The 23,796-nt window shown below is 36.5% G+C and overlaps 1 protein-coding gene across 1 annotated transcript in view; it reads left to right on the top strand.

Annotated features, from left to right (window-relative positions):
* Positions 1-23,796, top strand: part of LOC149801711 (uncharacterized) — a 140,451-nt gene that overhangs the window by 56,352 nt on the left and 60,303 nt on the right. Inside the window, exons 6-13 of the mRNA XM_089955991.1 lie at positions 328-651; positions 1,064-1,378; positions 6,704-7,024; positions 7,527-7,680; positions 13,165-13,328; positions 17,902-18,234; positions 19,062-19,370; positions 23,350-23,673. Coding sequence (XP_089812117.1) covers positions 328-651; positions 1,064-1,378; positions 6,704-7,024; positions 7,527-7,680; positions 13,165-13,328; positions 17,902-18,234; positions 19,062-19,370; positions 23,350-23,673 — 2,244 coding nt within the window. The remainder of the gene's footprint in view (positions 1-327; positions 652-1,063; positions 1,379-6,703; positions 7,025-7,526; positions 7,681-13,164; positions 13,329-17,901; positions 18,235-19,061; positions 19,371-23,349; positions 23,674-23,796) is intronic.

Here is a 23,796-nt window from a genome sequence, read left to right as displayed (position 1 = left end):
ATTCTTGTTTCCTTTGTGAAACATATTTGCAATTTTTTTGTTGAGGGGAAATATAGAACAATTAGTTTGAATATAATTTGATACCCTTCTGGGTTACCTTGATTCACCATACGGTAGCATGCAGACTCGTTATTTCCTTTGTCCCTGAACTTCATCAGCAAGCTATATAGGACCCTGTTTGATCCACAAATCGAGTGATGACAACTATGAAACTGGGGAAGGAATCATTAAGCATGACAGGCATTGTGATATTAATGTCAAGCTGCAGAATTTCTATTATAAAATTTAATTAATTGCAATTTTCTTTTTTTAATTAATGTCATACAGGTGTGTCTGTGAGATTGGCAGGTGGTGGAAATTATTACGGACGTGTTGAGGTTCACCATGATGGCCATGTTGGTACAATATGTGATACAGCCTGGTCCAGCAGTGATGCAAGGGTTGTATGTAAACAGCTTGGCTTTGCTGATGGGGACCCTGTTACCGCATCATATTACGGTGGAGGAAATGGAAGCATCATGATGAATGGCCTGGGTTGTTATGGTTATGAAACTTCTGTTTTGCAGTGCCGAAACAAGGGATGGATGTCATATAACAATACAGAGTGTTCCAGTCATAACAATGATGCCTCAGTTGTGTGCTACAAGAACGGTAAACATTTGCAAAAGCCAGCTTAGCCATTGTAAATAAAACTAAAACTATTATACAACTTTTTTCAAATAACTGCTTGAAAGTGTTGAACCAAATTTTGCGGAATGCATCCAGGCATCAAGGACATATACTTTTGTTTTCTCCCATTAAACCTGCTAGAAAGTTACCTTGTACATAATTTTTCTTTCATTGTCTGATTCTTTTTCAAGTGTGTGTGTGTATGTATATGTATATGTGTGAATATATATATATATATATATATATATATATATATATATATATATATATATATATATATATATATATATATATAATGTTAATGCCTTCAAGTCTTTTTCATAAACAGAGAGAATTTTTTTTAATCAAAATAAACAAACCTAAAAGTGTATTTGATTTCCTATATTATTTTCAGTTCGTCTGTCAAGGGGAGATCACTCTTATGGTGTTGTCCAGATAATGGAAGACAGCTGGTCAGTTTTATGTGGGGAAGGATTCACTGACATTGATGCTAGAGTTGTCTGCAGGCAGCTAGGATTTTCCAATGGAACTGCCCTTACAATGGGTTCTTTTGGAACATTCTATGGGAGATATGTTAGACCAAATATTTCCTGTTCTGGCCAGGAGAAATCCATTTTGGACTGCAGTTATGATGAATTTCGTGGTTGCGGGAGAGAATCTTTCCTGGGATATGCAGTTGTGTCTTGTTTCAATGGGACACTTAATGAAGGTATGAAGGTTAAGATGATATCCTTTTAATGTTTCTGCTTGTGGTTCAAGTCTTTCTGCATAGGTCGGCTTGTGACATTGTGTGAACGTGCTACAGTTGTTTTTTCTCTCAGCAAGTTGTAGTTTTTTTTAATGTTTTATTGCAAGGACACAATTGCATGTTTAAAAAAGAAATCCAACAGAATGCTCAGAAAGTGACCATGCCATGACAGAATCCAATAGAATGTCCAGAAAGTGACCACTCAACTGCTTGATTTACAGCACCTTGGAAATAAGTGGCTATCTATCGGAATAATCTTTCTAAATGCCTATGAAGTATTCAGCATAGATGATTTTCCCATAAATATCCAAAGCCTTCAACAGAATTGTAATTATGTTTCAATTGATACTGGCTTTTTAGCAAGGAAAGAATGAAATTGTAGTTACATAATTTTTGGGGGTAATTAATTACTCACTATAATAGGTACATAAACATCTTGCCACCTCACAGCAAGGAGAGTTTCGAAATAGCCATGCATTTCCATTTACATTTTGATGATCACCAAAAGTATCGTGGATGCCATACTCACACAAATGAAAAATCACAGCTTTACAAAAACATACTATCATTCTGACAACTTGTAGTTTCAACAAACCTTATTCTTGTTTCCATTGTTATTCAGATAAAAGATATTGCCCTATTCCCTTGGTTGTGACACATGTCCTACCACAGCTAAGATCCCACATGGAAGTAAATGCTGGTACTTATTTACAGCTATGTGAAATGATGTTTTAGTGAGGGACTGTATATAGCATTACATGGTTATAATTAGGGATGGTGTTAGAGTAAGGGACAGTGCTCAGCTGAGGCACATTACAGTGAGGGTCCTATTTATGGTAGTCAACTTGTGTTAGATGGATTTTTCAGCACGAATTAATTTATTTGCATCATAATAAAGCTAGTAATAAACAGATGTAGGTTGGTTGGTTTTGATGGCATTATTTACACATTTATGGCAATATTGTGCCTAGGAAATGGGCGCTAAGCACCTTTCCCAAGAATATACCAAGGTAGCTAGCTGGAGCTAGACTAATTGTAGCCTAAATAGGTCACAGTAATCCAGCATTCTCAGATAAAAATATATCTTCATGTATAATATGCACACAAAGAAGAGCATAGATGCAGATCTGTTCAGATCAATGAACTAAGCACTCCACTTGAAATCTTAAGTACAGTGAATGGTCTGTGTTTCTCTTTGACCCCATAAAGTCTGAGTGAATAAGTCTCAGAAATATCTTTGGGATTCCCCATATTTGCAAAAGTTCCATAAAAATAAAACAGGGACTGTTGATTGGACTGCATCTCAGTGCTAAAATCACAAGAAAAACATGCAAAGCATTCATTTTTGCAAGGTGTTTGTTGATATGAAGTATTCTGTGTAAATCTTGTATGAGTTCCATTGTAAACATTTCTTTCATTGCATGTTGTGACAGGCTTTGGGGCTACTTCATTGACCATGCATGGATATAATTTAGCTCTACTGGTCTCTGACCAGAAGAACTTAGTGGATGATTTATCAGCTGTCATCAGTCCATTACAACAGATTTGTTCTTAATACTTCTACAGCTATCTTGAAAATCTTGTTATTGTTACTCCTCCTGAATTGATTGTCATCTCAGAATGGGGTTTTAACTGTAAGATTTATTGTGATGTCTAGTAGGTGATTCAGACCTGACTTCAGTGTGGCCACCATGTCAGCCATCTTCAAAATCTCTCCTCCACCTCCTGAATGGGAAGTCATACTGATATGGATTTTCACTAGAATTCGCATGACGTCTGTTTGGTCCTGAATAAAAATGGAGCTGATCTAATGTCTAATATGGATGTCACAGCAGTCATCTTGAAAATCTTGTTTTCGCTTCTTCTCCTGAATAGATAACTTTATCAACATGGGGGTTTAAATGAAAACTTGTTATGATGTCTACTTGGTTCTAAATGAAAATGGTGCCAATCCAAAATCCAGTCCTGGTGCATTATATTTTACCTTGAATGTTGTATGTGGTAAATACGTGCAATTTCGCTTGCCGACAAATTGCCATTGTTTCAGGTTTTAAAGCTTATTTTGGAATTTCAGTTGTATTTTGATCAGATGTTTGTCCTTGCTAAAACTGAGTGTCAATTGAGCATGCTTAGTAGATTTTCTTTTTACCTCTTACAAATCAAGCAGTGGTATAATAAATTGTGTTCCAGTGATAGGGCAAGTATTGCCCACCCTTTTTTTTGTTTCATGTGTCTCATTTTTGCAAATACATTTATTTTTCAGAGTATAATGTTGCAAGGTCATGATATGGTGTGGGCATAAGAAGCTTAGTATTTGGAGAGATGAAACGTGGGACTTTGCAGAAAGTTTCTGCACATATAAAGAAAGGAAGAAAGGCCCTTTCTTCTTCCTTATCTTCTTTGGACTATGCTTCATGGTGGAATAATAATAATGATGATGATGATGATGGTGATGAGACTTTCATGGTTATAAGACCCAAAGATCCCATATGCTTGATCTGATTTCAGTTTTGAGGTTGGATTCACCACAGGTCCCTCCTAAGAGAGGAATAAATACCAGAGAATAACTTTCTTCCTGTTTGGAAAGAGAGAACACTGAAGGTCAGTGACCTGGTAAAGGTGAAGAGAGAATCGCATCTTCCTGAGAAGGTAGTGCACTGATTTCAATGAAATAGTTTTGGTCCTCAGTCAGATCATTGTCACCAGACTGGTCTTTGTTTGGTTTCTGGTTACTGCTCTGGTATTCAAGCATCAGTCATCAGTCAGTGGAGTTACGTTATCAGTCTGGGGTCAGAGATCAGGTTGATAACCCTCTAGATTCTAAGCAGTTCCAGTGAAGATAGAGAATTGTCATGTACTCTTCTAGTAGGGAAGGGGATCATATTGACATCTTCTCTATGTTTGCTTTTATCCGTCAGGATGTAAAGAAACCCTTTCCTTGGCTTCAAGGTAAGACAGATATTTCAGGTTGTGGACATGCCTCATCTTCTTTGGCCAGGGTAAACATACAGGAGAGGGCAATTATCCTTTCTCTAGATGATATAGAAAGGATGATAAGCGCTCTCATTCATCTATAAGGTCTTCTAGTAAGGACAAGAATGTCCATATCCCCATGTCTCCCTTTCAGCAGAGAGACAAAATTAGGGAAGGTCCTGCTTCCCCACAGGAGTGAGTGCAGGACAACAACGTTCTTTTTTTATTTATAGTCTCCCCATACTCTTCACTTATAAAAATGGTACTAACAGCTGCCTCACTAGGCGCTCAGCATTAAGAGGTTAATATTAGGACTGGTTGGTCTGGTGTCAGAATAATGTGACTGGGTGGGACGTCAAGCTACATGTTTGTGGCATCATGCCTCAGTGCTAGACATCTATAAACTGTCACACTGCAGATATGGTAACAGTATGACTGAATGTTTTTTAAAGCTACATGAAAAATTCAAATCTCACACACACACACAAATTCTCAGCCTACACATCTGACTTGTCTCAAATGGGCAGTCTCACAGACCAGTTGTCAAACAAGGTTGCCAACTGTATTGTCCAGGCTAGAAAGTGATCAGCTTCCAAGGTCAGTGGTGCAGAGTGGAGAATCTCTTATGGTAAATGCAGTGGGAAATGTGTTCATCTAGCTGTGGCCAATTTGATCACAATGACAGACTTTCTTCTCTTCCTTTTGAAGGAGAGAGAATTTTCACTGTCTACCATTAAAGGCTAAAGGGCAGCCCTGTCTGATATGTATAAGTGTTCAGTTGTGTTGAGCACTCATGTTTCAGATCTGATCCAGTCTCTCACTTCCTAATGCCCAGGTGGGATCATTTGTGCATTTTGTGGGCATCATTAAAAACCCCTCATGAAACCGTTGAGTAAAACTTGATAAAGCTTACCCGTATGACTGTTTTTTCTGCTCTCCTCAGCATCTGTAAGGAGATGGACTGAGCTTCATGGCTTATCTGTGGAAAAGGGTTCTTTACAGTGAAATGGTAATTATGACTTGGTTTCTTTTCTTTGCTAGCTTGGTGTTATGACCAGGAACCAGCTCCCTTCAGTAGTTTCATTTCCTGTATCTGTGTTGATGATGATCAAGACAGGTTTTTTTGCCCAGTAAAAGCTTTAAGGTTCTGTTCAGTTGCTTCTAAATGGAGATGACAGGGTCAGAAGTGTATCTTCTGGCTCTGCCAGTATTTTGGCATCCACCATTTCCAGTTGTACTGACCTTACTATCAAGAAATCTGATCAGTCCCTAACCAAGAGAAACGTTTCTTTCATGAAAGTTAAAGCCTCTGAAGGGAGGGTTATTGCCACTTCTTGGTGCCTATCTAATTTACTCCTCCATGGAGGTTGTTATGACAGTCACCTTCTGACAGTTTCACACTACCCTCTCCTTTCACCATGGAACTTTAGCACACCAGAGCAACAACATTTTGTTGTTGGTGCTAATAGGAACAGTAGCTAAAATGCCCCAACCCTCTACCAGCTTACAGTAGTGAACACTGTAAGCGTAAGAATAATATTTTTGTACCAGTTTTCTAAAGCCACCAGCTTCCCACATTATCACAAATTCAGCAGTGCAATAATGGCAGGTAATGTTTTACTGCTATTAAATTGTATTGGTGTTAGGGTGGGTGAGTGTATAGCTAATTTGAATTATTGCAAGGCTTCCTTTGTCTCTCTCTGGTCTGATGTCCTAAGAATAATTTAGGTCAAGGTCAAAGAGGATTTGTTGTTGTTGTGGGGTTTAACGCCATATTTCAGCACACGATAGGCTATGCATGGCAGCCAGTATTAATGGTGGAGGAAGAACCCGGAAAAACCTTGGGAAGAACCACCGACCCACAAGAAGCTACTGGCAAGCTTTCTCACATACCCACGTCAGCCGAATCCTAGACTCGAACCTACGCAGACAGAGGTGAGATGGCAGTGATCCGTAACGGAGAGCGCTTTAGACCACTCGGCCACTCGGGGTCCCTGGTCAAAGAGGAAGAATATGCTATCAAGGCCAAGATGTAGGAATCAGGTTGGGACTTTCATCTGTGTTTCCAAAATATTCCGTACTAATGAGAGAAAGATTTTTGTTAGCATGGACTGGGGGACTTGTGTCCCAGAAAAGTCAAGCAGTGCATTAGAGGTGGGTAAGTATTGCATAATTAACATTAGTTTACCCACCCACCCCAAGAAAAGTACATATTTCTTTATGCCAAAAATACTAAATATATGGTTTAGTCCTGTAAAAAGATTGATTTATGCTTAAGTCTGCATGTTTTAATTAAGTATTTCACCTTTGCAGAGAAGATCGTAAAGCTTGATGGTGGTGCTTCAGGATTTGACAATGAGTCTGGTAGGGTCATGGTGAAACAGCATGGAATCTGGGGTAGAGTTTGTCCAAATGACTGGGATGATAAGGATGCTACTGTAGTCTGCAGAATGCTGGGATATGCAGGAGGTGTAGCCTACAAATACACATCAACAGGCTCAGGTCCATATACAATGGGGAAAGTTGGTTGTTTTGACAATGAGACTTCACTGTTTGCTTGTCCAGTTAGTAGTGATCTGTGTGATGCACATTTTTCTTCTGGAGATGCTGGGGTTCTTTGTCACAGAACACGAAGTAAGTTACTTTTATCTTATAACAGTGAATTTACATAAAATTAATGTCCCATAATAGTATTTAGAAATTCATTGCAAATGAAACTGGCTTTCAAGAATGATTCTTATGTCAGTCCATCTTGTTTGCAAAAAACCATTATTGAGGCCAAAGTTTATTTGAAGCCATTTTCTAACCAGTCCAGCTGGTCCAAGCCTTTTAGCCCAGTTTATTTCATTTTTTAAGTCTTGGGACATATGACCTAGTTGGAAAAAGTTTCGCCATAAGTTTTGGGGCAGGAATTTTGTTTTATCCTGTCCCAATATATATGTTAAATATAGTATAGTGTGACTGATATATTTTATGCCCCTCCCCCCCCCCCCCGACTTTGGCAGTGGCATATAGTCTGTCCTTCTATCCATCTATCATAACCTTGGTTTGGTTTTCAATTTGGGCAGTTTTAGGCACAGTGGTGGAGCAGCTGTGGTTCATAAACACATTTATAGTTGTTTAAATTTTCTTCCAGAGGCAGAGGTTCGACTTGTGGGGTCTCACAATTCTGGTCGTCTGGAGGTGATAATAGATAGGACTGTAGGTACAATATGTGATGTCGGCTGGTCCAGATACGATGCTAGTGTTGCATGCAAACAGCTTGGATTTATAGACGGGGAACCACGCAGGTAATTTAATGATTGTATTGCAGGGCTGAAATGATTCATCAGTACATAGAGGCATACATGCCATGACCCCAGGCAGTGTTGTGGGGTTTTTGAGACTCCAAAAGTGTGTTTTGAGGTCCCAAGTGGGGGGTCATTGTACATGATGCCCCCCCTCAAAAACATCATCAAAATGAGAGTAAACTATAGTTTCATATCATGCTATAGCAAATGACTGGAACTTCAAATCTGAATAAAAAGCAAATACCATCTGCTTTCTCTGAAGCATTTGATATACTTGCAAACAAAACATGGTAGATTTAGCATTGTCAAATAACATCACCACACAGATATGTGCACATGGTCACAGCCCAACGACATTAATTAAAAATAACTACACCAGGTTACTGTCTTTAAAATCCATTGGATAGTTATTTTCAGTAGTTCAGTAGGTAGCTTGAAAGTAAAGTGTCATATTCATGATCATCTTTGCACTATTAAGGATTGGATGGTGCTGGTCAAATGTCCCCTAAGATCATGTTGAATTTTTCTTAGCGTGGAGAATGTCCTTTCAGCATCTTCATTGCTGTGAGAGAGTGTCAAACATGCAATGGCCACTTGAGTCAGATTATCAAAAACCATTGGCAATTTCCCATATCGGCCCAGAATTGGCTCAGGTATGTTGTTTCCTTGTCAAATTGTGGTAGCTCCTGAAGTATTGTAAGTATGTAGTCTTTAGTCTGCCACCTTAAAGTACTCCAAACATAACAGACAGGTCTCCCGCCAAAAAGCTTGTTTGCCACCTTGAAGTACTCCAAACATAACAGACAGGTCTACAACTGAAAGATGTTAATGAGAAAGCTACTGTGATCTTCACAGTGAAAAGCAGATTAATTGATTTGGTAAAAATGTAATTATACACAGAAAGTATGCAATTTCCGTGATGTAACTCAACCACATCTAAACATTAAAGACCTATAATTTGTTTGTTTGCATTTTGAAAAATGCTTTTTAATGTATATATCCAATATATTAAGTTTAAATATTTCTTTTTACATTTCTGGGTAGTGGGAAATAGTGGGGCAGTAAAACTAAACTTGTCTGTAAACATGAACATGTCCCTATTATTGCCTTAAACTGATCAATCAGTTTCATGACTATAATCATACTAAAGCCTGGGGTAACTAAAAGTTGGTAGTTTAACAAGACTAAGAAAATGAATAATAACTAGAACAAACCTGAATGTTGCATTTAGTGTGTTGAATATATTTTGACTCATCCCAATGTTATATACAGGTAGTCGGAAAACTTTGTAATTGTACAAACTTTCTTCATGGCATGGTCATATACCATGATCAAAATGGCAATAGTCTTTACACCTCCTTTGTCATTAGATTCATCAGTTAGGACTGAACTTTTTTTTTTATTTGGCATAACTCTGTTACTTGTTTGCTCATCATTAGTGCAATTGCATTAGTTATATTTGCTGTTTTTGTCCTTTTTCAATTAAATTTCTTCGGATATGACTCAATTCCCAGATCACAACTACATTTCAACATTTTGCTTTCAAGAATGAATAACACTTGTACACAGTTCCAACTACTGTATTTTCCGACCTATAAGTTGATACTTTTTTACTTGAAAGTCAGGTCTTCATCTTATACTCCAGATTGACTTATATATGGAATATGTCATTGAAATTGCATCAACTTATATATATTGATTACAATACCCAGTATACAATTAAAATTGCACTATAATCAACATAATCAAAAACAGATCACTTAGAAGTACAAATTCTTGTTAAATTACTATGTCAATAAATTGTTTTAAACTAATATGACTGCATTTATATTTATAAGTCTTGTCACTGTTTGGTTTGCATTCTACATGTATTTTCTTATTTCTCAAACATGAAATAAAAGAAAACAATTACCAGTAAAAAATTCACCAGGCCGCAGAGCACACTTACGGTCTACACTCTATAATGTACTGTACTAATTCAAAGCATATTGTTTGTTCCTAAAAAAAGATATGAAATAATTTCGTTTTTAACTGTACCTTATTCTTCCTGATCACATTTTAGTATATTGATTTTCCAGTATACTGTTGGGCACATGCGAGCGATTACGGTATAGCTTATTCATTGATCTAATTGATCCTACAAAGGGATGTAATCCATATTAACTCAAGTATTCTATGATTATTTATAAAATACCGTAGATTATGCTTTCTACTGAACCCCTTAAATCATATGTTTATAATCGTATTTGACAAAGTTTCTCAAATAAATATGGTTTAAACTAAGGTAACGTATTTCATGTAATTTTTCATACACAACAAAATAATTATCAATTTCGGTGTATGAAAAATTATATGTAAAATAAATAATTATCATTTTGTGGTTCTGACCATGTACAAAAAAATAAAGGGATTGTACCTGAACAAATTCTAAGGAACTCACGCTACTAGAAAAACCTAACATTACAATCGTACAAAGTAAACTTATATTTTCTGTCTCATTCTGCTCTAAATTCAAGAATCTAATTACTATAAAGATTAAAGTACTCAAAAACATTTTTGTTGTTATTAATGAACAAGAGAGAGAGAGAGAGAGGATTATCTAACAGTGTGTAAGCTCATCTGCATTTAGAGTATATGTAGCTGTTATTATGTGTAATGTCTTTGATATACTTAAGAATAATTTAGCTTGGTCTACTTTGTGTCACTTGCCTATGCAAACTAGATAATTGGGCTTTCCCACAGCAGAATTTGAAATGACATATCACCAGAGCTATTGCTAGCCAAATAGGTAGTCTCTATAAAGCCATTGTTGATTATAACTGTGTGTGTGTGTGTGTGAGATTCGGATTTTTAACGTAGCTTTAACAATTTTTCAGTTATATAGCTACGATGTCTGTAGAGTGGCAGTTTATAGTGATGTCTAGCACTGGGGCATCATGCCACAGACATGTAGCATGATGTCCCAGCCAGTCACATTATTCTGAGCCAACCAGCTCTAACACTAACCTCTTAATGCTGAGTGCCTAGTGAGGAGCTGTTGGTACCATCTTTTTAAGTCTTTGATATGACTCGGCTGGGGTCAAGCCCACGACCTCCTGCATCCAAGGCGGACACTCTAATCACTAGGCAACTGGAGCGATCAAGAAATTTACTTGTTTTTTTTTTTTTTTATTGAAAAAAAATGGGGTTAGATATTGGGAAAATCATGCTTTTTGAAACACGACCATGTCTGGGTTTGGGAGTCCAAAATGGTATTTTTCATGTGACACGATGTGTTATGGCTTGTATGTAGATGTATATACATTTTTTGGTAACTAAAATACGAATATCAGGATTGAAGCTAGAGAACTGATACAAGATTGTTTACATCAGACCATCTTAAGATGTAACATTAATTATATATATTTTGACCCTAATAAAATCGGTCAGATTTAAAATAATCATTGAATACCACAATTATTGATAATTTATTTGACTGAAAATGTAATATGATCAAAATAACAGTATAACAATTTGTATGCATGGATATGGATTATTAGATATTGTTACACATGTCAATACACTGCAGTTTTATACTTTTATGACTGTTCCACTTTTAAAATATTTGCATCTGTAATGTGCATCTGATTAATGAAGCATCAGAACTTCCAGCTACAAAATTCCAAACTTTGCTAGATACTGATTCTATTATTTTGTTTTGATGCTCTGTGTGATGTACGGAGTTAAATGTTTCATAATTTCTTTTAAAAAAGGTTACTTTTATCCAGGAGATAGAAACAAAAATTGCTAATGTTTCTTGAAGAAAAGGTATATCTTGTAAAATAGAAATCTTGATGTTTTGGTTGACTTTGGTTATTCCCAAACATCGATAATTACTGAATGAATTCATACAATTCCTACTGAAGTTCTTTGCTTGGGAAATTTGTAATTTGAATGTGCATGGTTTGAAGAATGAAGATTTCTTGCTCAGTTGGATGCGTTATCTTCTGTAAGGTAAACATAGTTGGACTTCATAAATCAGTTATAATAACTGTCTACCACATGCACTGTTGTGCAAGTCATGAAGTAATATGTTATCAATAGCAAAGAAGTGATCCCCCAAAAATCATTGCCAAAATAAGAAATTATGTATTTCCTATACAGTACTATGAAATTACCTGTAATGTATCGCATCTCATAATCCTTACTGTATGCCATTGTGTTTGGAAATACACTCCCAGAAAGAAAGTTAGGAGGGTATATTTGAATGTGTGTGTGTGTGTGATTTAGATTTTTAATGTAGCTTTAACAGTTTTTCAGTCATATTGCTACAATGTCTGCAGTGAAAACTATATCAAGGTAAATACCGTTTTCAAAATGGAAGGCAGATAATCATAATCAGTGTAATCATAATCAAAATTGGAGTGAAACGTGAAAAGCTTTTTAATAACAACAACAATGACAACAACAATGACAATACAAAACTTTGTTAAAATAATAATAATAATAATAATAGTACTATTATTATTATTATTTATAATTTATATATAAAGAATTTTTTCTTGCATGTAATTCCTTCTCAGTCAGTTATAATCAAATTAACCTTGAAAGAACTAAAGTGAAATGGTTATGCAATAAAAGCTGAAAAATGGTATCTTTTGTTAAGGTTTGCAGTATATGTGAGAGGCCTGGCTTGTTTAGGAAAGTATAGTCAGCCTGTTTGACTAGAAAAACTCGGTCTTTCTCATGAATACGTTAGTAATAGGTCAGTTGTCAAATTAATTTTGTGTTTATTACATGTAGGTTTTGGACATTTATGTTTAAAAGCAATGCCATTCAGAAATAGTATTTATTTGTATTCTGCTTCAACATGTTTACAGTTTGATGATCTACCTTAATGCTTACAGTGTTAGGTGATAGAATGGTGTTCTTGACTGCCCTATCCCAGCTACAGCTGTCTGAATGGGATCTCACCCAATTTTTATCTCAGTACTGTAATATGATGATGATTTTGTCTCAGTCAGTTTTCATCTCAGTGCTGTAATATGATTTTACTTCAGTCAGTTTTCATCATAGTACTGTAATATGACGGTTTTATCTAAGTCAGTTTTCATCTCATTGATATAATATGATTTTACTTCAGTTAATTTTCATTGCAGTACTGTAATATGATGATGATTTTATCTCAGTTTTTATCTCAATGCTTTTCAATGATTTTACCTCAATTTTCATCTCAGTACCCTTTCATGATGATTTCATCTCAATTTTCATCTCAGTACTGTAGTATGATAATGATTTTATCTCCATTTTCATCTCTTTATTGTAATATGATGATGATTCAATCTGTCAATTTTCATCTCAGTGCTGTAATATGATAATGATATTATCTCAGTTTTCATTTCTGTGTTGTAATATGAGGATGATTTTATTTCATTAAATTTTCATCTGAGTGCTGTATGATGATAATGATTTTATCTATCTGAAGCTGATATTAATTTCTTTCAGTCAAGTTACATCTTTGACTGGAGCCCCTGTTGTTATGTACTCCATGGGATGCTATGGAGGAGAGAGTTCCTTATTCATGTGCCGAAACCCAGGTTGGAGAAAGAACATAGATGACAGATGCTATGAGGAAAACAAAAATGCTGGAGTATTCTGCTATAATAATGGTAGTTTTTAGTAGTATGTTTGTTAATCCATGTCTCTGATGTCACTTTGCCGGTGGTATCTAATCATATGATTGCTTGTGATGTCAAGGCTACCATATGTGTGGTGGCAGAATTTCAACATTTCTTCTTCAGATACATTTCTCAATGATAGTATGTTAAGAGCACATCAGCTACTTTGCAAATCCTGCCCTCCCAGTCATTTTTCATTATGGGCACATCCATCCACTACCTTGCACATCCTGCCCTCCCAGTCATTTTTCATTATGGGCACATTCATTATGGGCACATCCTTCCACTACCTTGCACATCCTGACCTTCCAGTCATTGTACATTATGAGTGCATCCACTACCTTCCCAAACATTATACATTAGAACATCCTCTACCTTGCAAATCCTCCCAATTATTATGCATTAGAAGTACATCCACTATCTTGGAAATCTTACTTTCCAAATCATTGTACAATTTAGGAGTACATCCACTAACTTGGAAATCCTGCTTTCCAAATCAGTGTACATTAGGAGTAAATCCACTACCTTGGAAATCCTACTTTCCAAATCATTGTACAATTTAGGGGTACATCCACTACCTTGGAAATCCTACTTTCCAAATCACTGCACATTAGGAGTACATCCACAACCTTGGAAATCCTGCTTTCCAAATCATTGTACATTAGGAGTACAACCACTACCTTGGAAATCCTGCTTTCCCAATCATTGTACTTTAGGAATACATCCACTACCATGGAAATTCTACACTCCAAATCATTGTACTTTAGGAGTACATCTACCAGCCTAACTAATCATTATTCGTTAGGCATACATTAACTATTTGTGAATCCTTCTTTCCAAAGTATAAAAGGATGTTCACGATGGTTTTTTTATTGTTTTGGAAGCAGTAGTCATAAAAACGTTATTTTCTTGCCAAGATGGAAGTCAGACTGAAGTGGTCTCTCTTTGAAGAGAGAAATTAATGCTAATTTCCATCAGTTGTCGGTTACTTTCACTTGTGTCTGGTCAGCATGCTTTTTCAAAAGGCCACACAGATATTATCTACTTGTTTCTTTTCACAGAAATGTGTGATCCTTCAATCTCCTCAAGGAAGTATTATTTGTTTTTACTCAGTCTTGCTGCTTTATTGTTATTATTGCTCCTAAATCATGTAACTTTGTTGTACAATATAGTTAAAAAGCCATCTGTATTGCTTAGTTATGGTTCTTACAACTCCAATCACTATCCAACATTATAAGCTTTATTTAGTAATTGATCAGTGATTTCAAGTCAAAATAGTATCATTTGTCACATTGTCTGGCATTGGTCTGAACTTGTTGCATCCACTTCAGCACCCAGCACCTGGGCATCCAGTGTGACCAGTACTGGATTCATTGAATCAGTCTCCCACAGTATCTAGTACCTGATTCACTGCAGCATCATAACTAGTCTCTGCTTTTATCATGACTCAGTAGTGACTGCAGCGAGACCTGCTACCTATCTTGGACTTTTGATGACACCTGAAAGTCGCTGTGTTCCAAACTTGTTCATTGTTAACTTTCACTCAGTTCACCATTTTGGTTGTCACCAGCATTGCAGAAGGATTGATTCCTGCCACTCTTCTAACTTCAAAGACACATTCTTGAGCACTATTTTGTTTCTCAATCCAATAATGTCCAGGAAAAATGTAATTTTCTGTGCATCTTTTGAAGAAATCTTCCAGCTTCTTCCTCGGTGTTCTGTCTGTTTACTCCTACTCCATTATTGGCATCTTGACATAATTCATGCATCCATCAATTTCTTATGCAAGACCTTCCTTCTTTCAACATTTTCCAATCAGGTTTACTAGCTGATATTTTACAGTTTCAAAAGGCAACTTGACCTAAACATCAAAAGGCTGTTCTGATGGTAATAATGACCCCCATCAAACTTTTAAAAAAATGGCATTCTACAAGACACTCTTGCTATTCTTCCACACTGAAGTCACAGCTTTCAACAGAAACATCATTGGCCAAAGAATGTTTAAATCAAATGCAATGCACAGGAACTGAAAGCCTTTCTCAACATGCAACAACTGGTGTAGAACAAGATAGTGATTGGCTCCATATTTTAGAAGTCTGATCATAACCTGGACCCTTTCATCGAGAACCCTGATAACAGGCACACCTGGCAGCAAGTCTTGTGTATAGGTCATGCACTCAATAGGACAGTGTAACAGTCTTTTCTCCAGTGTCAAAGCTGCTTCCTTTAATCTCTCAGCATCCCACACCAGAAGGCAGAAGCCTGGAGACATGGTTGTACCTTTGCCTTCAGATGTAAGTGATGACAGTCAAGTTGTCAGACAAAATGGAAATATTGTCTACTTGTTTTCTTCTGAGACAGCTGTGCTTGCAGGTTTTCAGTTTGAACCCATAGTGTATGAACCTGCAAAATTGGCTAGATCAAACAAGCCATCAGAAGAAATAAAACTCTGGACAAGTGGTGGATATAGAGTTACATGGGCAAGAAAGCCCAGCACTTTGAATGTTTATGAATGAAAATGAAGTTTTGTCCCAGTGGTGTATACAGAGCCGCATCTGTGCCATACAAGCTCTAATGAGATGAGAAATAGTTCTGAACCCATTCAGGAGCTATCAGTCCACATTTCACCATCATGGAAGGGAGGAGGAGGACATAGGCCACAACAAAGATCTCTCCAACTTTCTAACCAATTTTGACTTGTTTCAACTGAAGGTCTTGGCCTGCAAGCAAGCAATGAAACCTGCTTTGGGTTCTGATGTGGTTGAGCTATGCACCCTTCAGACCTCTGTTGAAAGCTTCACTGACTCACCTCTCTGACAAGACCTATTTCCTAGTTGCTTTATTCAAAGCAATGCTTTATCTGTAAGATTCATGCCTTATTGGTGAACCTGTACTATTGCAGTTCCACCATGATTGCTCAGTTTTTCTAATGACTGTCCCATCTGTCATTGCTAAGAATGAGCTTCCTCTCTTAGTTGGACCCTTTTTTGCTAGGGTATCTGCAAATCTCTTTTAGGGCACCAAAATGGGACCTGAAGTGGACTGAATTGATCAGAAGAGGGAGATTTCAATCAAAGAAAAGACTGTACCACTCTGGTTGTTTTGTCCTGGATCCATTGGGTTATGCAATTTAGCATACAAAGAACTAACCTAAGGCCAGATAGGTTTCTTATGCATGACGGATCAGAAATTTAGGTCTGTTATCACTGGGATAGCATTCAGACATAACTGTTCCCCATCTGATGTCATCCAAGCTGTAGGATGGCTCTCATAGGCAACATTTTCTTGCTTTTCATTCCAAAGAATTTGGTTCGATTGGTGGGACCTGTTCCAAAAGCACAACAGACTATCTTTCCAGGCCACTTTTTGAAGCTTAATTTGTAATAACAGTGGTTACTTTGCTTATGCTGGATTTGAAAGAACAAAATAAATTCTCTAAACTTCATTGATTGTTTGACCATGTGACTAATGATAACCCTTATCACACTTGCAGATCCTTCAAATGTTAGGATATGGGAGACAGGGCCAATTCCAAGGCAAGGGGATGTAACTCCTTCCACCACCATACTTAATACTCCTAATGTATCATGATATGGGTTACATATTTAATGAAGAAAAAAAAACAATGTTTGGAGTAAAATATGTTTCTTCAATAATACTTCATGTATCATAATATGGGCAGGCCAGATCAAGCCCTTATGCATTTGCTTCCTTGCATCGGAATGTTGGAATTGAGTTCATTTATGAGCAAGAGCTATGCATATTTATGAAGCAACCTTGTATCGATTGACTGAACTAGTCAACACTCTGGAGACAGAATTTCAGTTGGATTTGCTCCAACTTGGTAATTGGCATTGTCTTTTTTTTTTTTTTGGATAAGTGCGATTTTCATATATTATGGAGATAATCTTGCATCTGATTGGCTGAGCATATTACCACTCAAGGTATAGAGACAGTTATATGTCTTTTCCATTTTCTTTAAAACTTTATATCATCAGGATGTGCCTTTCTTAGGAATATTTTAAAATCAGGATATCAATTTGTGAAAAGGTTTAAATAGGGTTGTGTTGGTATAATACTCTATGAGTCTGATTAATGACATGGTCAACTGTTATGTAAGGTAGATGAGCAAAATAATTCCAAATTGGGCCTTACATTTTCTTATGCTTCTTCTTGACCCGTAATCTTTCTCATGAGAAATAACTGTGAATTTATTTGTATTGGGGCTCATGGGGAAATCTGTAAGTTTGATGGGGTGGGAGGGGAATTTTTTGGAGCATTGATTTTATTGCCTAGCTTGCCCAGCCTTTTATATTTTTCACTAAATAAAAATAATAAAAGTCAGATATTTTAACTGTAAAATGGGGTTTGATAGTATCAGTTGCCTAGAGATTATTTTAAAGTTTTGTATGGTTTTATGTTTGACTAGTAAAAAGAAACAAACTTAAATTTACTATATTCTATATGATTGTGATGCTCTTAAAAGATACTAATGGGGTAATTTCAAACTTCCTCTTTGTGTAAACCTTAATGTTTATGGGATATTTTTACTTAAATTTTTCAGTTAGAGTGACAGGAGGAAATAGCAATGATAACACAACAGCTGGTAAAGTTGAGGCTTATTTCCATGGCAACTGGATTACTGTGTGTGGTGATGGTTTTGATGCAATGGATGCCCAAGTCGTATGCCGTGAACTGGGCTACCCCAATTACAAAGCTTTGGTGCCTGGTGCCTTTGGAAGGAAATATTTCTCTGATTTCCTGACCAGTTTCAACTGCACAGGAACTGAGGCTACCCTAGTCAATTGCTCTTTCGACAGCAAAGGTGGTTTGTGTGGAGATCGTTCATCAAATTATGCCAGTGTTCTGTGTTCCAAATACCCAATGGATGAGCACAGTGAGAATATTTTCTAGCATAAATCTTGACTTTTATTTCATATAAAAACACATGGCAGTATTAGTGGTCTTTCATGCCCATGATATGTCTTTTCATTGAAAAAACTCCCAAGTTAATTATCTTAATGCTCTTGAGTAAAATACATGTCTGATGGTTTGTAATTCATTTTGGTACATTGAAGATCAGAAGATACTAATATATAGGTTGAAGATATAAGTTCCAGCTAAGAATGAATAGGGAAAATTTCGTAACACTTGTAACCTGCCTTCTTCTGCTTATATTAAAATTGGTTGCTCATTTGTAACCTGACTACCTTTGCCTACTGGCCACATAGTAATATGTCAAAAAGGATGACGAAATTTCTGTATATGGACTACTTCTTTAATTCTGTGTTAATATTTAATTTCTGACAGTGTCTGACTTTGGCAGGCTGTTGTGTAATTATCCACATGGGTAAATTTTATGCTTGTTTTAAAACCACTGAGAATGATGCAAATTATTTCCTGATCGCTATTACTGTTTGACAAAGTTACACATCAGATATGAGTTGCAATTTCACTTTATGCTGTTAAAATAGAAGTATTTAACACTGAAAATAATGCAAGAGATTTCTAGTTTTTGAAGCTTTCATACTGAATCAGATACATGTGTCCAGAACTAGAACAAAAAATTAATTGCATCCATAGTATTATTATTCAAGGTTATGTTTATTGAATTCAGTTAGACATAGTGAGAAATGGTAACTTTTTGAATCAGATGTGAATGGTAAGTGATGGTGATGAGTATCAGTTCAGTTATATTAGTTTTGAATGTATTTATTATTCCAGGTATAAGAGTTGTTCCAGTAACCTCATTCCCAGCAACAGTTATTGTGGAGAAGCATGGGGTTAATGGTACTGTTTGTGGCAGTGGCTGGGGTAATAACGAGGCCTTGGTTGTATGCCGACAGTTAGGCTACAGTGGAGGTGTAGCATTTGGGCCACAGTACTCGTTATCTAGTTCTCCCATCTGGATGACTTCGGTGTCATGTACGGGACGAGAAATGAGCCTTGCCGATTGTGATTATCAGGAAACGCCAACATCAGAATGCTTGTCCAACCATATGGCAGCTAATGTTTACTGTTATGAGGGACAAGGTTTGTTTAAATGAAAGAATGAATAAATGAATGACTGAATGAAGGGGCAAGTGATGAAGAGTGAATTATTCATTGATTGATTGAATGAATTAAAATAAACCATCAGGAAAATTAAAAAATTTCAGGTTTAGCATCCATTTAGAAAACAGACCCTAAAATGGCAATATTTGCCAGACATGACTGATAAATCAGATCAAATGACTTTGCTAATTTGACGTGTCTGACGTTGAATATATGATGTCCATATTATCCCATGCAATTGTTTGGTCATTATATTTTCCAAGTTGTTTAAACACTCTGTAGTTACCAACCACAAGACAGAAGAAGCAAGAATGCTTATCTCCTGGACTTATCAAAACCTTATGACTGAACAATTGCCATACAGTCTGCACCATAAACTTGGACTAACATATATGTGATATACACAGACCTGCCAACTCTCACAATTTTGGCATGAATTTCACCTTTCTCGAAAGCAGTTCACAGATTCATGCTGCATGCAAAAAATAATGAATTCCCGAATTCTCAATTGACTTAAATCATGAATAAAATAAATTTTATCACGATAAGTGTCAAAATAGCAGCAGTCGTCACCGATACCCATAACGGTCCTGTATTACTAGTTGCAGTGTTAGTAGAACTATATCCAGTTGTTACAGTTTGCCCTGTAGCAAGCATTGTAAAGTATATCATCTATATTTAGAACAGAAGTTTTACAATTACACCTGAAGAAAACTGGTGCTGAACTGATTTTTAAAAAATGGCACATGTACATACTCTTAGCAACTGTAATTTTTTTTAAATATACCCCAAATGAAGACAGTTTTTTTGAGTGTAGGAATTGTTCAGATATTGAAGGATTAGCATATATTGTAATTTGCTTGAGTTCATATTTTTCCATGCATGTGCCACCCCACTTATTGTTAATTGTTTGATGTTTCATCCTATGGATTAACACCATTTTATAATTAAGCTACACAACAGTTATAATGTTTTCACCTACATGGAAAAAGATTTGTATTCCACAAAAAAGTTAGCAAACGATTGGAATACAACAAAAATTGGTCTTGCATTCTGCCATTGGTGTACATTATGCTTTTTGTACAGTAGTATGCCGCGGGACCGCTCTGGTGGCCTAGTGGTTAGAGCATCCACCTTGGATGCGAGAGGTCATTAGTTCAATCCCTGGCTGAGTCATACCAAAGACTTGCAAAAATGGTACTAACATCTGCCATGCTTGGTGCTCAGCATTAAGAGGTTAGTGTTAGGACTGGTCAGCCTGGTGTCAAGGTAATGTGACTGGGTGGGACATCATGTTTGCGGCATTATGCCTCAGTGCTAGACATCGCTATAAACTGCCACAATGCAGACATCATAGTGATATGACTGAAATTTTTTTAAAGCTACGTTAAAAATCCAAATCACACACACACTATGCCACGAATTTAGATTAGACTTGGAAATGTGCACAGAGGCTCATAACATTGCTTATAATTTACCTGACATACATATAATAAAATTATTTTATTGTACCTGTATGACATATAAAATGTAAGCAACGATATGAGCCCTTTGGGCATGTAGCAGAACAATGTGAGAAAGAACACAGCTTGTAAAAGGCACATAGATATTGGAAAAATGAAGAGTACCAAGCAAATTTCAGCTCTGGGGTACTTTAAGCCACCTACTTAAGTCCTGCAAGCTACCAATGTTGAAGCATTGTTTGTGAGTTTTCTTGTTGAATATAATTTGCCTTTCTCAGAGATCAGCAACAGTGAGAGTGAAAGAGTATTTGCTATGGTAAGGAAAAATAGCCATTATATGATGTACACATTGGCTGATTTGAGATACTTTAGCCATGATATGATGTACACATTGGCTGATTTGAGACTCTTTAGCCATTATATGATGTACACATTGGCTGATTTAAGACACTTGAGCCATTATATGATGTACACATTGGCTGATTTTAGACACTTTAGCCATGATATGATGTACACACTGGCTGATTTGAGACACTTTAGCCATGATATGATGTACACATTGACTGATTTGAGACTCTTTAGCCATTATATGGTGTACACATTGGCTGATTTGAGACACTTTAGTCATGATATGATGTACACATTGGCTGATTTGAGACTCTTTAGCCATTATATGGTGTACCCATTGGCTGATTTGAGACACTTCAATCATGATATGATGTACACATTGGCTGATTTGAGACTCTTTAGCCATGATATGATGTACACATTAGCTGATTTGAGACTCTTTAGCCATTATATGGTGTACACATTGGCTGATTTGAGACACTTTATCCATGATATGGTGTACACATTGGCTGATTTGAGACACTTTATCCATGATATGGTGTACACATTGGCTGATTTGAGATACTTTAGCCATGATATGATGTACACATTGGCTGATTTGAGACTCTTTAGCCATTATATGATGTACACATTGGCTGATTTGAGACACTTTAGCCATTATATGATGTACACATTGGCTGATTTAAGACACTTTAGCCATGATATGATGTACACATTGGCTGATTTGAGACTCTTTAGTCATCATATGATGTACACATTGGCTGATTAGAGACTCTTTAGCCATTATATGGTGTACACATTGGCTGATTTGAGACACTTTAGCCATGATATGATGTACGCATTGGCTGATTTGAGACACTTTAGTCATGATATGATGTACACATTGGCTGATTTGAGACTCTTTAGCCATTATATGGTGTACCCATTGGCTGATTTGAGACACTTCAGTCATGATATGATGTACACATTGGCTGATTTGAGACTCTTTAGCCATGATATGATGTACACATTGGCTGATTTGAGACTCTTTAGCCATTATATGGTGTACACATTGGCTGATTTGAGACACTTTAGCCATTATATGATGTACACATTGGCTGATTTAAGACACTTTATCCATGATATGGTGTACACATTGGCTGATTTGAGACACTTTATCCATGATATGGTGTACACATTGGCTGATTTAAGATACTTTAGCCATGATATGATGTACACATTGGCTGATTTGAGACTCTTTAGCCATTATATGATGTACACATTGGCTGATTTAAGACACTTTAGCCATGATATGATGTACACATTGGCTGATTTAAGACACTTTAGCCATGATATGATGTACACATTGGCTGATTTGAGACTCTTTAGCCATTATATGATGTACACATTGGCTGATTTAGGACACTTTAGCCATGATATGATGTACACATTGGCTGATTTAAGACACTTTAGCCATGATATGATGTATACATTGGCTGATCTGAGACACTTTAGCCATGATATGATATATACATTGGCTGATTTGAGACTCTTTAGCCATTATATGGTGTACACATTGGCTGATTTGAGACACTTTAGCCATGATATGGTGTACACATTGGCTGATCTGAGACTCTTTAGCCATTATATGATGTACACATTGGCTGATTTAAGACACTTTAGCCATGATATGATGTACACATTGGCTGATTTAAGACACTTTAGCCATGATATGATGTACACATTGGCTGATTTAAGACACTTTAGCCACGATATGATGTATACATTGGCTGATTTGAGACACTTTAGCCATGATATGATATATACATTGGCTGATTTGAGACTCTTTAGCCATTATATGGTGTACACATTGGCTGATTTGAGACACTTTAGCCATGATATGATGTACACATTGGCTGATTTGAGACTATTTAGCCATTATATGGTGTACACATTGTCTGATTTGAGACTCTTTAGCCATCATATGATGTACACATTGGCTGATTTGAGACTCTTTAGCCATCATATAATGTACACATTGGCTGATTTGAGACTCTTTAGCCATGATATGATATCCACGTTGGCTGACCTGAGACACTTTAGCCATTATAATCTGCATGTTGGTTAATTTGAATGCTGTAACATTTATAGTTTTTTTTCACATATAGGCTTCCAGGTGCGACTAGCAGGAACTGGATCACCATCCTTTGGCCGTGTAGAGGTTGCATTCAATGGTGTATGGGGCACCATTTGTGACTCTTACTGGTCTGTCAATGATGCTCGAGTCATTTGCAGACAGCTTGGATTTCTGGATGGAGGGGCACAACCCAGTTCCTTCTATGGATCTGGATCAGGACCAGCCTGGTTGTACTATGTTCGTTGTGATGGGAACGAGAAATCAGTTTGGTCGTGTGTTAATAGCGGTTTTAATGTCAGCCATTCCTCTTGCAGGAATCATAAATATGATGCCAGCGTCTATTGCACAGACACAGGTAGGATCTTTTTTGAAAAAGAAATTTAATAGAAGAATGGTTGTAATTTTTAAAAAATTTGGTTGCTTGCATTAATCGGGATTAATATATTACCATGAGTGATTTTTAAATGAACCAAATTTA

This window comes from Sinohyriopsis cumingii, chromosome 4, assembly GCF_028554795.1.
Source record: "Sinohyriopsis cumingii isolate HCF-2022 chromosome 4, ASM2855479v2, whole genome shotgun sequence".
In the NCBI taxonomy this organism is placed as follows: Eukaryota; Metazoa; Mollusca; class Bivalvia; order Unionida; family Unionidae; genus Sinohyriopsis; species Sinohyriopsis cumingii.
Note: the sequence above shows the minus strand (reverse complement) of the source record. Positions and strands in the feature narration are given on the sequence as shown.